This window comes from Gobio gobio (genome assembly GCF_949357685.1).
Source record: "Gobio gobio genome assembly, chromosome: 4".
Taxonomy (NCBI): domain Eukaryota; kingdom Metazoa; phylum Chordata; class Actinopteri; order Cypriniformes; family Gobionidae; genus Gobio; species Gobio gobio.
Genome location: NC_137100.1, coordinates 21,614,636 through 21,629,406, shown reverse-complemented (window position 1 = coordinate 21,629,406; position 14,771 = coordinate 21,614,636). Strand labels below are relative to the sequence as shown.

The 14,771-nt window shown below is 38.4% G+C and overlaps 1 protein-coding gene across 3 annotated transcripts in view; it reads left to right on the top strand.

Moving 5' to 3' along the window:
- The window catches only part of usp2b (ubiquitin specific peptidase 2b), a 50,194-nt gene that overhangs the window by 30,126 nt on the left and 5,297 nt on the right, over nt 1-14,771 (top strand). For 2 of the 3 annotated variants that reach the window (XM_079816111.1, XM_079816113.1), the window contains exons 3-5: nt 13,918-13,968; nt 14,302-14,425; nt 14,551-14,662. In XM_079816111.1, the coding sequence (XP_079672237.1) occupies nt 13,918-13,968; nt 14,302-14,425; nt 14,551-14,662 (287 nt within the window). Of the gene's footprint in view, nt 1-7,600; nt 8,284-13,917; nt 13,969-14,301; nt 14,426-14,550; nt 14,663-14,771 lie in introns of those variants that run through there. The other variant, XM_079816112.1, reaches the window with a different exon arrangement.

The window sequence follows — 14,771 nt, the reverse complement described above, 5'->3', positions numbered from 1 at the left end:
TAGAGTACATGCTGTTTTGTAGGTCATGATGTCTAACAGCAATAGTGATGCTGACAAACATAATCTGGAAAAGTCCGCAAGCCAGAACTCAAACTCAGGTCGCCCAAACCATAACCACTGCCCACAAGGCCGTCAGCTCCAACATTTTTGTATTAAAATTAGTATTTGTATTTTGGGGGGTTGGGGGGGGGGGGGGGGATATAAAGTAAAAAATGTCTACTATGATAACTTCTGATGTCATAATGAAGGGCAAATTCAATTTTAAAAAGGAAAATCTTATTAATCAGTTTGTCATAATCTTTTTTTTTTTTCATAAAAAACTAAAACTGCTAAACTTATCTAAACTAAACTGCTTTACTGCTTATTAATACTTGAACATATTTTGTCTATTGAACCATCATCATGTGGATTAACCAATATGCAGAAAAACAAAATGAAACTGAACAATGTTTAGAATGTATTTTATATCAGATAGTTTGATGTTTTTATGGCAAGGCTGAGATTGTAAAATGTTAAAATAAAAAAAAGGAGCCCTACAAATACCATGTGGAAGAATAAATATAAGAATATGCCATTCTTTATTTAATTTAAATTATGGCCAAAATATCTATTCCCTTATAAATCAGGTAAACAAATTAGTTCACAAATTGTTCTTCATGGCCACAATATTTTTCCCCCTTCATTTCATGTGTGGAGCTCCATTAAAATAGATGTAAAAACATAGATATTATATAATAACTATATGTATTATACTATATCATATTAATTGGGCTGTCAAAATGAACGCTTACATTTTTGCAAATATTTTTTTTTGTTTAACACGTAACAAATATTTAATGCAATTAACACAGCATCCGTTTTGTCCTTGCATCCTTTGACTATGGATGGGTGGACAGGTACTAAAGTATCGATACTTCCGATAGTTTTTGTGCTTTAAACCATATTTTCTTTTTTTCCTCACTGAACCAGGCGTGTGTTGAGGTTGGTATGAGTGTGATTATATTCAAGGCTGTTAAGTGACTTCTGCTGCTCTGCCTGATGTGTTTTAGTGCACTGTTTGAATAATTTAGAGGTCACTGTGATGTTTTTCGTGTTGTGATATGTCTGTGTGTGTTGGAAGTGTTTAGAGGTCAGTGTGATGTTTTGGTCTATTTTTGACTGGCGGGTTCAAAATGAGTCACTGCAGTGGTTCTGGTGACATCACTACACTCACCTAAAGGATTATTAGGAACACCATACCAATACTGTGTTTGACCCCCTTTCGCCTTCAGAACTGCCTTAATTCTACGTGACATTGATTCAACAAGGTGCTGAAAGCATTCTTTAGAAATGTTGGCCCATATTGATAGGATAGCATCTTGCAGTTGATGGAGATTTGTGGGATGCACATCCAGGGCACGAAGCTCCCGTTCCACCACATCCCAAAGATGCTCTATTGGGTTGAGATCTGGTGACTGTAGGGGCCATTTTAGTACAGTGAACTCATTGTCATGTTCAAGAAACCAATTTGAAATGATTCGAGCTTTGTGACATGGTGCATTATCCTGCTGGAAGTAGCCATCAGAGGATGGGTACATGGTGGTCATAAAGGGATGGACATGGTCAGAAACAATGCTCAGGTAGGCCATGGCATTTAAACGATGCCCAATTGGCACTAAGGGGCCTAAAGTGTGCCGAGAAAACATCCCCCACACCATTACACCACCACCACCAGCCTGCACAGTGGTAACAAGGCATGATGGATCCATGTTCTCATTCTGTTTACGCCAAATTCGGACTAGTTCTGACTATCATCTGAATGTCTCAACAGAAATCGAGACTCATCAGACCAGGCAACATTTTTCCAGTCTTCAACTGTCCAATTTTGGTGAGCTCGAGCAAATTGTAGCCTCTTTTTCCTATTTGTAGTGGAGATGAGTGGTACCCGGTGGGGTCTTCTGCTGTTGTAGCCCATCCGCCTCAAGGTTGTGCGTGTTGTGGCTTCCGTGTTGTGGCATACCTCGGTTGTAACGCCATGTGATTGGTTGATTAGATAATTGCATTAATGAGAAATTGAAAAGGTGCTCCTAAAAATTCTTTAGGTGAGTGTATGTCTGCATAGAGGGCTGCTGCTTATGATGGACTCAAACATAAGCAGTCTGTCTATTTTTCTCTTCTGTCATGCACCTGTGTGAATAGATGTTTTGTGAACGGTGCAGAATTGAGAAGATATGTTTCTTGCTGTTCTCTGGTATCTTTCCACGAACACTAGAACTCTTCCGTGCTGATATGACACTTGTCTACTAACCTGCTTAAACCGTCTTCAGGACCTCTGACAGTTAATAATTAAGTTAGAGGTCAATTACTAAGAATGTTAGACAAGGGCTCACACCCAATCATTCTCACTTATTCTGGGCTTAATCCTCCATCATGCTAGGCTCCACTGGTTTCCTGAGAACAGTGACCTCTGTGCCAGTCTAACTGTGGAGGTCTGTTGTGCAACAGCCCTGCATGCTGATTAGCTCAGTTATGTAAACACAAGTCATTCATGGCATGTGTACTGCTTCTGTAGGTTAGGTTATATACTTGTGAAAGGCACTTAATTCCACTCCAGATAGAATAGATGCTGCCTCAATACTTTTTTCCAATAAGGAATCACAGGAAGTGTTACTTGTTTCTTTTCTGTACACCAGTAAAGAACATCATCTTCATAAAAAAAAAAGTCTTCTACACAAAAGAGCAAAAATATTTAGGGCTAAACGCAAATTACATTTCATATATTATTATCGCAGATTTGATTTATGACCTGATTTATTGACAATTTAATTTATGAACAAATACACATTACAAAAAAACAATGTAGTCATACTACTAAACAGTCATTTTCCATGTTTCCATGTCATTAAACACACACACACACACACACACACACACACACACACACACACACACACAAACACACTATTTTGCAAGTTCTCCCACTTAGAAATCATGGAGGGGTCTGAAATTGTCATTGTAGGTGCATGTTCACTGTGAGAGACATAATATAAAAAAAAAAATCCAGAAATCACAATGTATGATTTTTTAACTATTTATTTGTATGATACAGCTGCAAATACGTATTTGAACACCTATCTATCAGCTAGAATTCTGACCCTCAAAGACCTGTTAGTCTGCCTTTAAAATGTCCACCTCCACTCCATTTATTATCCTAAATTAGATGCACCTGTTTGAGGTCGTTAGCTGCATAAAGACACCTGTCCACCCCATACAATCAGTAAGAATCCAACTACTAACATGGCCAAGACCAAAGAGCTGTCCAAAGACACTAGAGACAAAATTGTACACCTCCACAAGGCTGGAAAGGGCTACGGGGAAATTGCCAAGCAGCTTGGTGAAAAAAGGTCCACTGTTGGAGCAATCATTAGAAAATGGAAGAAGCTAAACATCTCCCTCGGACTGGGGCTCCATGCAAGATCTCACCTCGTGGGGTCTCAATGATCCTCAGAAAGGTGAGAAATCAGCCCAGAACTACACGGGAGGAGCTGGTCAATGACCTGAAAAGAGCTGGGACCACCGTTTCCAAGGTTACTGTTGGTAATACACTAAGACGTCATGGTTTGAAATCATGCATGGCACGGAACGTTCCCCTGCTTAAACCAGCACATATCCAGGCCCGTCTTAATTTTGCCAATGACCATTTGGATGATCCAGAGGAGTCATGGGAGAAAGTCATGTGGTCGGATGAGACCAAAATAGAACTTTTTGGTCATAATTCCACTAAACGTGTTTGGAGGAAGAAGAATGATGAGTACCATCCCAAGAACACCATCCCTACTGTGAAGCATGGGGGTGGTAGCATCATGCTTTGGGGGTGTTTTTCTGCACATGGGACAGGGCGACTGCACTGTATTAAGGAGAGGATGACCGGGGCCATGTATTGCGAGATTTTGGGGAACAACCTCCTTCCCTCAGTTAGAGCATTGAAAATGGGTCGAGGCTGGGTCTTCCAACATGACCCGAAGCACACAGCCAGGATAACCAAGGAGTGGATCTGTAAGAAGCATATCAAGGTTCTGGCGTGGCCTAGCCAGTCTCCAGACCTAAACCCAATAGAGAATCTTTGGAGGTAAACTCCGTGTTTCTCAGCGACAGGCCAGAAACCTGACTGATCTAGAGAAGATCTGTGTGGAGGAGTGGGCCAAAATCCCTCCTGCAGTGTGTGCAAACCTGGTGAAAAACTACAGGAAACGTTTGACCTCGTTTGTAATTGCAAACAAAGGCTACTGTACCAAATATTAACATTGATTTTCTCAGGTGTTCAAATACTTATTTGCAGCTGTATCATACAAATAAATAGTTAAAAAATCATACATTGTGATTTCTGGATGTTTTTTTTTAGATTATGTCTCTCACAGTGGACATGCACCTACGATGACAATGTCAGACCCCTCCATGATTTCTAAGTGGGAGAACTTGCAAAATAGCAGGGTGTTCAAATACTTATTTTCCTCACTATATATATATATATATATATATATATATATATATATATATATATATATATATATATATATATATATATATATATATATATATATATATATATATTAGCGGTGGGCCGTTATCGGCGTTAACGTGCTGCGTTAACGTGAGACTCTTATCGGGCGATAAAAAAAATATTGCCATTAATCTATTCTCAAAGTTGGTTTGGGAGTTGGGTCTATACTACGCAAGCTATGATGACTTTCACCTTGATATTTTAGCGCGGATGTATACCTAGCCGAATTGCACTGTAGGGGGCGAGAGAACGAGTCTTCGAACCTGTGTGTATGCCTGTTGTCAAAAATATAGATATTTCGCTATGTATCGATACTGAAATTTCTGAAACGATACAATACTCATTTTCTACAGCATCGATATCAGCTGCGCTCTCCTCTCCTCTCCGACCGACAGCAGGTTGACACGCATCCGCCTCCTCTCATTCAGTCTAGTTAACCCTCTGAACATTTTTTCCTCATGACAGCGTGTTAGTATTGGTGTGACCGGTCTGAATTTCGCGTGGGGTTGCACGTTAATTCTACTAATTCCCGCAGATTTCGTGCTCGCATCTGAAGCGCACACACACATACCGTAATAAAGCCGCATCTGACATACAAGTGCAAAAATTACCTCCTTTTTCCAGCTTATTAATGGTCAAATACACTCAAAAATGTCTCAATGCCCATCTTGGTGAGTTTTAACGTAAACACAGTCATAACCAACTAACAGGAACAGTGGGATCCATGCGTGCGTCAGGTCTTAAAGGGACAGAAGTTATTTATTATTCAAGCTACAAAAAGACAAACGATCACTTTCGAGTACACATATTCTGAATGCCTTCGGCAGAACTCAAATGAGCCATTTTTATCTAGATTAATTCCAAGATTACAGTGAGATTAATCTAGATTAAAAAAAAATATTTATGTCCATCTATATATATCAGAACCAGCATTAACTTTTTGAACTTCTTTGAGCTACAGTAGCTTGTCTGTTTGATCGGACCACGCAGGCCAGCCTTCGCTCCCCACGTGCATCAATGAGCCTCGGCCACCCATGACCCTGTCACCGGTTCACCACTGTTCCTTCCTTGGACCACTTTTGATAGATAGGCCTACTGACCACTGCAGACCGGGAACACCCCACAAGAGCTGCAGTTTTGGAGATGCTCTGACACAGACGTCTTGCCATCACAATTTGGCCCTTGTCAAACTCGCTCAAATGCTTACGCTTGCCCATTTTTCATCAACTTCGAGGACAAAAGGTTCACTTGCTGCCTAATATATCCCACCCACTAACAGGTGCCGTGATGAAGAGATCATCAGTGTTATTCACTTCACCTGGACCTTCTTTTAATCTATATATATATATATATATATATATATATATATATATATATATATATATATATATATATATATATATATATATATATATATATATATATATATATATATATATATATATATATATATATATATATATATATATATAAAAGAAGAAGTTTGCGGGTAAAATGTGACCTGGAGATGTTTTCATGTGATTCAGCCAGTAAATCTGAATCTGTCATAGTCAAAGGGAGTTACTGTATATGATGCCCTCTGTTGTTATTTTGTGGTCTCTTTGAGGGTACACTTTCCTTTTGTGCTCATATGTCACTCTGGTTTGTTTATATAGAGAGGCCTGTTATTCAGACATATACAAAACAGACAGCCCCTCTAATTCACTTTGAGTGTGTCTCTCTCACATAAGCACATCAGGTTGTGGCAGTGAGATGGCGATGCTTTGGCATGTCCATCACTGATGATGATGTGGATTGTGTCTGGCATGAATATAAGGCTCAGCACACAGCTTTAAACAGCTCTTATATAAGCTTGATTCAGAGTGTGTTTCATAAGATGAATGCAATTATTTGCACAGAATAGGCCAGCTCTGCCATGCTTTAGATGGTGCTTACATAATAGGCTGGTGAAAAGACTCAGGAGAGCTTTAGAGAAATACCACTAGGGCTTTTGCCATTGTTCCCACACAAATCGCCCTACAGCTGCTTCTGGGTCACTGGTCTGCTGGGCCTTTTAGCGTGGAGCAATTTAGGGTGAGGTAATAGGGTCACTGGAGGATAGATTTAGAGTAATGTTAATAACAGTATTGAGTCATGAAACTAAAACAACCACATCACACAAAACTTTCTCTATTACATCATATTAAAGGTGCTCTAAGCGATGTCACGCGTTTTTTAGGCCAAACATTTTTTTGTCACATACAGCAAACATCTCCTCGCTATCCCCTAGCTGCCTGTCCCCAACAAACAGTGCTCCAGCCAATAGCCGACAATAATGATTTGTGGGTGGAAATCATTCTTGTCGGCTATTGGCTGGAGCACTGTTTGTTGTGCTTCATAGTCCAGCCTGCACCCGTTTGTTTTTGTTGCAGTTTGTGGAGCTTAGGCGGACTACAGAGAGAGACCGCGTTTTTTTACAGTGTGTTCAGGGGACAGGCAGTTAGCGGATAGCGTGATGTTTGCTGTATGTGACAAAAAAAAATGTTGGCCTCAAAAACGTGACATCGCTTAAAGCACCTTTAAGTAGAAAATGCCCTTGTATTTAAATGAAACGTACATATTATGGTTGCAATAAACAAAATATTTAAATGATATAATATAATATAATATAATATAATAGCAAATAATGCTAAAACAAGCAAAAATAAATACCTTGAAAAGATGTGCAAGTTTGTATGTGTCAGCTTACGTTACATTTTGTATTTGTGTATTAGGAGGGGGAGTCTGTCTGACGTTTTGCAACCCGGACAGTTGTCAACATATTCCGCTGAAGTACACACATTGTGTGATGATACAATTATTTGTAATGAGGGTTTGCATTTTATTACTCTTTTTCTTATTTTGGTGATAACTCTCACTCTTGCTGTGTGGTGTTTGCTTGTTGGATTTCTTAAGGTTCTTAAAGGGTTAGTTCACACTAAACGGAAAATTGTGTCATCATTTACTCACCCTCATGTTATGTCGTTCCAATCCAAACCCGTAAAACGTATCTGACCACACCGACATGCTCTGGTTGTGTTCAGTGCTGCTGTCACAGATGAATGGGAAGGTCTTGTCCTCTGCTGAGTGACGTCAGGAGAGCATGAGGCGTTTGGTGACGTCTCTCTCGTGCCGAGGGGGCGTATGCTCGCCCGAGTAAAAGCAAGCAGCACTCGGACTTTTCCATTATTCCTCTGTTGATATCCGACATTCAGCGCTCGCGCACCCGGACTACAACCGGCTGAATACAGAACACATGTACGGAATATTTAAACGCGAGTCGATTTAGTACAGTTCTGTATCTTTGTATCTATTGCAATATTCATTGTATGCGACCTGCGCGCTTCGCCCGCATTATTCATGAATGCTGAGCTCTCGTGAGCCCAAGGGCATAGACTGAGCGCAGTGCTTGGCAAGAATATCACCTGAGGAATAGCCTACAAGGGACCATACGAAAGACTGCATGAAAAAGAGGATATTTACTGATACGCAGGAATACAGTGGCTTTGGTGTTGAGCCATATTAAGACATTGCGCCGTTTATTCCGCTAGTTTTCTCCAGTCATAATGCCGAGTATACGACAGTCGTACACGGTCACTGTCCCAGAGGAACCGCCGGCTTCAGCTTTCCCCTTTATCAAACAGGATATGCGAAGAAAAAGTCCGACGATGTCTCGCTCTATGCTAGTGTCCACGTTTGTGGGGCTTCTTATTAACCAGGCAAAGGTAAGCCTAACTCACAGCTCGAAAGTTAACATCTCCACACTTTATGTAGGCTATACTACGTCTTAAATAGATGTGAAACTCGTTACCATCAGAGGAAATATTTGGGAATATTTTGGCTATGAAAATGAACACTCAATATAGTACGTTACAACTGCACTCACAAACTTACACGCCTCATTGCTGTTAGTCATGTAGACTTTTACATGACAACTGTTTTCTCATCCTTTTTCCTACCTCAAATGGTAGACCGTAGTTAGTGTAATAAGTGTAAAATCACTGTGAATCAAATGTGCTTATTTTCTGAAAATCATATCCCCACACTCAAAAATATGCATATTGTTGGGGCTTTGTGAACTTCATCACATGAGCATGGAAGCTCAATACGTCCTCACAATTTTGAATTGTTTTTGATATTATTTATGTCAGGAAGTGGTGGTTAGGGATATCAATACAGCTGTTTTGCAATTTAGAAAACCCTGAGGTGATAAACATGACAACAGATTTTGGGAAAGTACAAAATATAAATATAAACAAAAACTGCTCAACTAAAGAGAGACGATCAGAGAGACATCCCAAATGCGCTGGGGGTGAGAAACACCATTGCGTTGAGTCTAATTGATGGAGGTGTGAGGGAAAACCTGAACAAAAAGCAACAGTTGCCATCTTTGCTCATTTGAAGGCAACTGAAATAAATTAAGAGTAGGCTATTTTCTTCTGAAATAAAAATTATGTACGTTAATTCAGCCCAGTAGAAAGTATTTGAGACCTGCAGACCAGATCTCCCAACATAAGCACATGTAGGCTACAGATGTTGGCTGACTATCTCTGACCTTGCCAAGTGACCAGCTTCTCGCGTCCTAAAATGTCACATTTTTACTTCAGCGTGTTTTCATACTGCTTGTTTCTTTACGTTTGTCGCGTCGGTACCACTGCCTATGAAATACAAATAATGTAAATGTTCGTAGCGAGGAGGACTGTTACGTAACGCCGGTCACAGTTTAAGCCGCTGGCTTTGCGTTGAGCGAATGACGCCATCTACCTGCGCAGCTGTTGCGTCGCGCTGAGGAGGCGGCGCATTATTCATTATTGAGGAGTATCATTTTAAGCACTGTAAATTATAGTGTTAAATGAAAACGGATGATATTGAGTCATCTGTGATGTAGTTCAGGCTACATAACTAGACGCATGTCACCACCTCTTTGTGTAGTGGTTAGTTGATCCTTCTAAATTACACATTTGAGCCAAATGTATGTGACCCAGGACCACAAAATCAGTCATAAGGGTTCTTTTTTTTTTCTTTATTGAGATTTATACATCACATGAAAGCTGAATAAATAAGATGTTCATTGATATATGGTTTGATTGGACAATATTTGGCTGAGATACAACTATTTGAAAATCTGGAACCTCAGGGTTCAAAAGAATCAAAATATTGAGAAAAGTCCTTAGCAATGCATATTACTACTATAATAATAAATTATTTAAGGTTGGAAATTTACAAAATGTCTTCATGGAACATGATTGTTACTTAATTTCCTAATGATTTTTGGCATAAAGGAAAATCGATAATTTTGCCCCATCCAATGTATTGTTGGCTATTTCCACAAATATACCCGTCCAACTTATGACTGGTTTTGTGGTCGATGGTCACATATTTAGTCCAGAAAGGCAAATTGTTCGAAAGTCTACGTCTGTTTTTCTGTGCCAGATTTATGCTGGGCTACACATTCATACTCAGTACTGAGCTAGATTCCATATAGGCTATGTTAAACAAATGTTGTTGTCAAGTAGCGAATATAGCACATAGATATTTTGTTGTTACATCTTTCAGTGTCAACGACCCCCAAATATGCTGTTCCCCTTTTAATTATGACAGCTTTAAATTTTTATGCATGAGTAAATGAAAATGATTGAAGTATCTTAAAATATTTACGTTTTATTAACATTTTTAACCTAATATTAGAGTACTTTTAGATGTAAAATAGTAATTTAATAGTAATCTAATTTCTTACACAATAGATACGGTTGCAAAGCAGATTTAACCTTATTTTGTACATACTCTTAAAAGAATGAAGAGATGAGATGAAAACCTATCGTATTATAAACACAATTATATGCATTGTAATAATTATTTGCAAATTATATATATATATATATATATATATATATATATATATATATATATATATATATATATATATATATATATATATATATATATATATAAAACATTTGTTTTTATGTGTTAGTGTTCAAACTATTGCTGTAAACAGACTAATTGGTCTAATGATTTCTGACCAGTCTTAGAAAGAAGAATGAAGAATTAAATCGATTTCTGTAAATAATATTAAGTCACCTTTATTTTTTCTGAAATTTTCAGTGGACCCCCAAGAATTTTTCAAACCCTTAGTTTGAAAACCCCCAATACAGGAAAAGAAATGGCAGTTAATGGTAAATAATCCAAAAGAGTGAGAATCCATTTAAATGGTTATGTGGCTTTTAATGATGGGAAAACTGCCTTATTTGCAGTATTTCACAACAACACAGTTCAAGGGGCATTACATCAATTATTGGAGTGGTGATGACAATATTTCCCAGTGTAACCACTAGCCAGTGTTTGTTATGCAACAATCAGTAATCAGAATGTAACATTATGTAATATTCAGGAACACATGGACTCCTAAGTAAGCAATGCCTTTTCTGAAGGAATGTGTTTTATCTGTTTATCTAGCGATTACATTCCAAGAATTGCCAAAGGTCCTGTTCTTCACATGCATGTGACCTTACACAAAATCTCTATCCTGCCCATCTAGATTGTCAATCATTTTCAAGATAACAGTGTAATGAAATGTCATGGCTTATCATCAGCATTGATGGTTGAGTTTGAGTTACGGCGACCAGATGTTCAATTTCTGATGAGACAGTTCCGTCCAGGTGTCCCAACATGTCCCAAATGTGCCCTTTAATTTAATTTCAGTAAGTACTGAAATATAGGACAAATTTGAGCTGCTATAAACTGTTTACAAATGTGTCTAAAATAATCGAGGACACAAATATAGGATTTTGAATAGATACATAAATGCATGTCAACATATTACAACATATTAAAGTGCTTCGCCTCAAGAGTCTGCTTGAATAAAATGTGTCTCAGTATGTGCTTGTGACCAGCCTTTTGGCAGCAGAGCACACTGAGTTCTTATGCTGGTAACAGCCGTGGCTTCCAGAAACTAAGGTCAGGACACAGTGTTCCTACTCGCTCACTTTAAACTCGCGCCAGCCAATTAGCTCACAGCCCTCCGAAGATCTTTGAAGAGAGAGCCAGTGTAAAATCCTGCTGCCCTCTTGTTACCCTATCGCTTTCGAGGCAGAACTCCCTACGCTTGCCGTACCATGGCTGCTGCTGGGTGCTGGCTGTTGTCATACCAATCTGATTGGTTTAGGGGCTGGCTGTGAAAGCCAGAGACCGGCTCAGCAGCGGAGTGAGGCATTGGACCATCTGTTTCCCCTCTCTCATTTTCTTTGGTGAAGAAAAATCTCATCAGATGTTTGGATGAATATATGATTAAGAGAAGAACTCCTGGGATAAGTCGCAGCTGAACATGTTTGAACCTGATGTATCTATCCTCAGAGGTGCTAATAGAAGGTGTTTGATTAGTGCACTTCATTACTTTTAATTGAAGTGTATTCTGATCTGTTCGAACATACTGTGGCAGTGATGGTATCAGATACTTACAGTGGTAGCCAAAATTATTAGAACACCTGACAGATCTGAAAATATTGACCTTTTTTGCCTCCAAAACATGATTTCATTTCATAACGTTTATGAAAAATGCAGATGGTTGCATTGAGCACAACAAATATTAGATGAAGTGAGTCGCACTGTTTTTATCCACTTTTAACTTTAGTATTTGGTATGTCCACCTTTTGCAGCCATTACAGCAGCACATCTCTCTGGCATAGTGTCCTAAGACTCTTGAATCACCATCAATTTAACCACGATCACACTTGACAATGATTACACAAGTAATTTGGCTTCTTCTGTGAAGGATTGTGTGACACTGACAGTTAAATAGGCCTAGCGTGTTTTTTTTGTTGTAAGGAAAATTACCTAAATCTCCTTATGATGGCTTTATTCTATAGTTTATAGAGCATAATCATGACTTTGTGGATATTTCATTCGTTTTATGGGTATTGTAATGGCCAATTCAACAACAACAAAAACTGAAACCTCTTAAATATGCCAAGTGGTCTGATAATTTTGGCCACCATTTGAGATATATACTATGGTACTGAATGATTACTTTATACATAAATGATAGCATTTACTTCAAAGGTACTATCAAGCTATTTCAAGATAACCATCATAATAACATCGTACTGTTTAGTAGTGGTCCATGGCTCAAGTACTAAAATAATATGCATTTCGCCTCTTATAAAAGCATTTAGTTTCTTATTTTATAAAATGTATGCAACTACTCTGTATGTGTAGTGTATGGATGTGTGTACGGAATACGGATGGATTGTTATTGACTTTTTATATGTGAACAACCATGCATCATGCATCATATGTGTGATACATTCAACATGCTATACAGTTCTGTCACACACTGTGACTCATCCGTAGAGAGCATACCAATACCACAATCCTAGGCTTTTGAAATATTTCAAGCAGTGTTATTTTAGTATATTCGATAAATTAGTTTTAGTCAACAACTAATTTCAAGGCTGTGTTACAGCAACTCTCATATTTTGAATCTCAGTCACACACGCTTTCTCAAACACTCACAGACTTGAAAATGACCTGTCCGAGGGGATGTTTGCAACTTCGTTGAGTTTTGCAGAGCTTCACTGTCACTATTGTAACATCACATAGTTAACACCGCAATCAGTGAATGACGCACATGAAAATGAGCACTGCTATTCCAGGCCTTGATATCACTGATTCGGAGTGTGTCAGTTTCTTGCGTGAGATTCATACTGAGAAACTGCTGACACATTGTTCGTGTTCTCTGAAGCGCTCCATGTTATGTCATGGTCAACAGGCTGAGTGCTTATGTCGAGAATATCAAACATGTGAAATCATCATCATCATTCCCAGCTGTCTGAATTTTGATTGGTACAAGATTTTTATATATCACTTAAAATTGACCAAACAATGATGATTCATCCCTAGTTGCATAAATTACTTAAAGTGTTTTTGTTGTGGTTAGGCAGATGGGCATAATTTGTTTGTGTCTCTGCAGGGGTCTCTGTCTAAATCTGCTAACATGCCATTTAATAACCCAGAGAGAACGCTTTGGTTAGCTCACACACATCCTCAAAACTGAATAATAGTACTGACAAAAATAACACTGAATAGACTCATTATACAGCACAGACATGTACATTATGCTGTTATGTAATTTTATATAATCAGAATCACTTTTAATTAGTTTTTTTTGTGTGAAGGGCATGCAATGAAAATACCATGCACTTTCACTTCACTGTCAAACAAATGATGTGGTCATGTGCATATATATATATTAAAACTTTTGCTTGGTATAACTTAAAGTGTCGTTGCATTCAATGGTTATCTTAGAAAGCTCACTAACCCCTTTGCTCTATTTCTATTCTTTTGCTGTTTTTCTCTTGCAGAACTCAAAGAATGCTCAGGGTCTAGTGGGTCTCAGGAATCTAGGAAATACTGTAAGTTTTTTTCAATATTTTGTCAATATTTACTCACCTTCATGCCAATGCAAACTCAAAATTGGAACATGAAAGGAGATGTTTTGTAAAACTGAATATGTGCATGTTTTTGTGTGCACTGCACCCAATCTATTTTCCAAATGCAGTTCATCCATGTACTGCATATGTTGATTTTTTTTTTAAATGACTGTAATTATTTTTTTGAAAATCCATTACACGTCAGAAATACAGAAAACATCTGTCTCTACTTCTGTTTTATGGCTTTAAATATTTCAGTGGAATGCAGACTATGTATGCAGAGTAACAAACTAATTCACATTTGTGTCTCTGCAGTGTTTCATGAACTCCATTCTGCAATGTCTAAGCAACACTCATGACCTGAGGGACTACTGTCTGCGTAACTCGCACCGCACTGACCTCAACAACAACTGCAGGGCCAAAGCTGCACTGATGGAGGGTAAGAGATACATTTACCAGTTCATAAAATAGAGAATTTGTTTTTACCATGCATATCAGTCAGCCTTTGGGTCCTGTGTTTTATTCATATGCCTGCATACAGTATGTGTGTGTTTCTGTTTTCAGAGTTTGCCAAGCTCACTCAGACTCTTTGGACATCAGCTAGCAGTGAGGCCATCAGCCCTTCTGACTTCAAAATGCAGATCCAGAAATATGCCCCTCGATTCGTTGGTTACAAGTAAGTTACAGCTACTTTTGTATCATGCTAACCTCATATTTACTTGGATTCTTCAATATGTAGTTTTGAACCAGCTGAAACGCCCTCTTAAAAGTATTCTTTCTTTCCT